The following is a 1,119-nucleotide window of genomic DNA, read 5'->3' as shown; positions in this document are numbered from 1 at the left end:
GGGGGGGGTGTATTGCTCGTTCCTTATGTTGTCTACATGTGACAGTGTCTTTCACTGGGAAATGTGGCACATGTACGTCACTTCTCATTGCTCCCTTCTCTCTCTCTCTCTCTCCCCTAAGCTCTTCGGATTTTGGGAAGGAGATATGGTTCTCAGCATCGCCAAGCTCCTCCCAGCAGGCCTTCACGTTTACCGGGCGCTCGATGGTGAGGGAAGCTGTGTGCTCCCGTGCAGGGTGCGCTCCTGACCAACCTCCCCACCTCCAAATCACGTGTGGAGAGGATCACATCGCCGCTTACAAAAAGTGCATCAGGGACCCAGTTTAGAGCATACCTACTTTGCATCACGTGTGACATTTCCTCACCTGAGGGTGGTGTAGGTTTTCCAGACCACAAGCTGCCCCTTGGCCTACTTTTGTTATTATTGTTAAATGTGACACAGATTTGGGGCAAGATGTTTTGCAGGCATTTGAGCCTCGTTTCTCTGACTTGAGCTTTCTGCTGAACCCTCAGCTCCGGGTTTTGTAGCAAGTCGTCTCTGATCTTGGGGTCCGTGCTGAACGTTCTCACCCATGGCCTTCTCTTTCCAGGAGACGAACTGACCCTGAGTGACATGGAAATGGCTGACGAGGAAGACATCTTTGTGTGGAACGGGGTGGAGGTAAAGAAACAGGGACATCTGCTTCACCTGTGTGAAGGCAGTCAGATACTGGCAGGCACAGCACCGGCAGCACACCAGGCTGTGTCTGGCTAGGAACAGGTGTTGCCAGGCTGTGTGTGTGTGGCTCGGTGTACAGGTGTCCCTGACAGTGTGGAAGTGTGTGCAGCTAGGCTACGGTAGGGCGCTGGGCCGATGCAGGTGGACGCGGGCAGGCAGTGAGCGTGCAGGATGGGGTGGGGGGTGTTAGGGTCGGGAAGGAAGAACAGCAGCCAGGCACTCTCAGGGCGTCCTCGGGCCAGCTCCCCACTCTCAGATTCAGGCCCATCCTGAGCACTCCAGCTCTCTCTCCTAACGGTGTGTCTGCTGATGATTGGATTTCTCCCCCACGTAATTCCACTCACACACTGCCATCATGGGGATTCCAGCTTAGCGGCTTTATAGGACAGCAGAACTGTCCCC

General features: G+C 54.9%; 1 protein-coding gene across 3 annotated transcripts in view; it reads left to right on the top strand.

Moving 5' to 3' along the window:
• The window catches only part of USP40 (ubiquitin specific peptidase 40), a 61,424-nt gene that overhangs the window by 35,380 nt on the left and 24,925 nt on the right, over window positions 1-1,119 (top strand). For all 3 annotated transcript variants that reach the window (XM_045295365.1, XM_045295359.1, XM_045295369.1), the window contains 2 exons: window positions 122-206; window positions 590-660. In XM_045295365.1, the coding sequence (XP_045151300.1) occupies window positions 122-206; window positions 590-660 (156 nt within the window). The remainder of the gene's footprint in view (window positions 1-121; window positions 207-589; window positions 661-1,119) is intronic.

The sequence above is a fragment of the Echinops telfairi genome, unplaced genomic scaffold (assembly GCF_000313985.2).
Source record: "Echinops telfairi isolate 266 unplaced genomic scaffold, ASM31398v2 ScPeMD7_3;HRSCAF=10, whole genome shotgun sequence".
In the NCBI taxonomy this organism is placed as follows: Eukaryota; Metazoa; Chordata; class Mammalia; order Afrosoricida; family Tenrecidae; genus Echinops; species Echinops telfairi.
The sequence above is the reverse complement of the archived record's forward strand: the minus strand, read 5'-3'. Positions and strand labels throughout refer to the sequence as shown.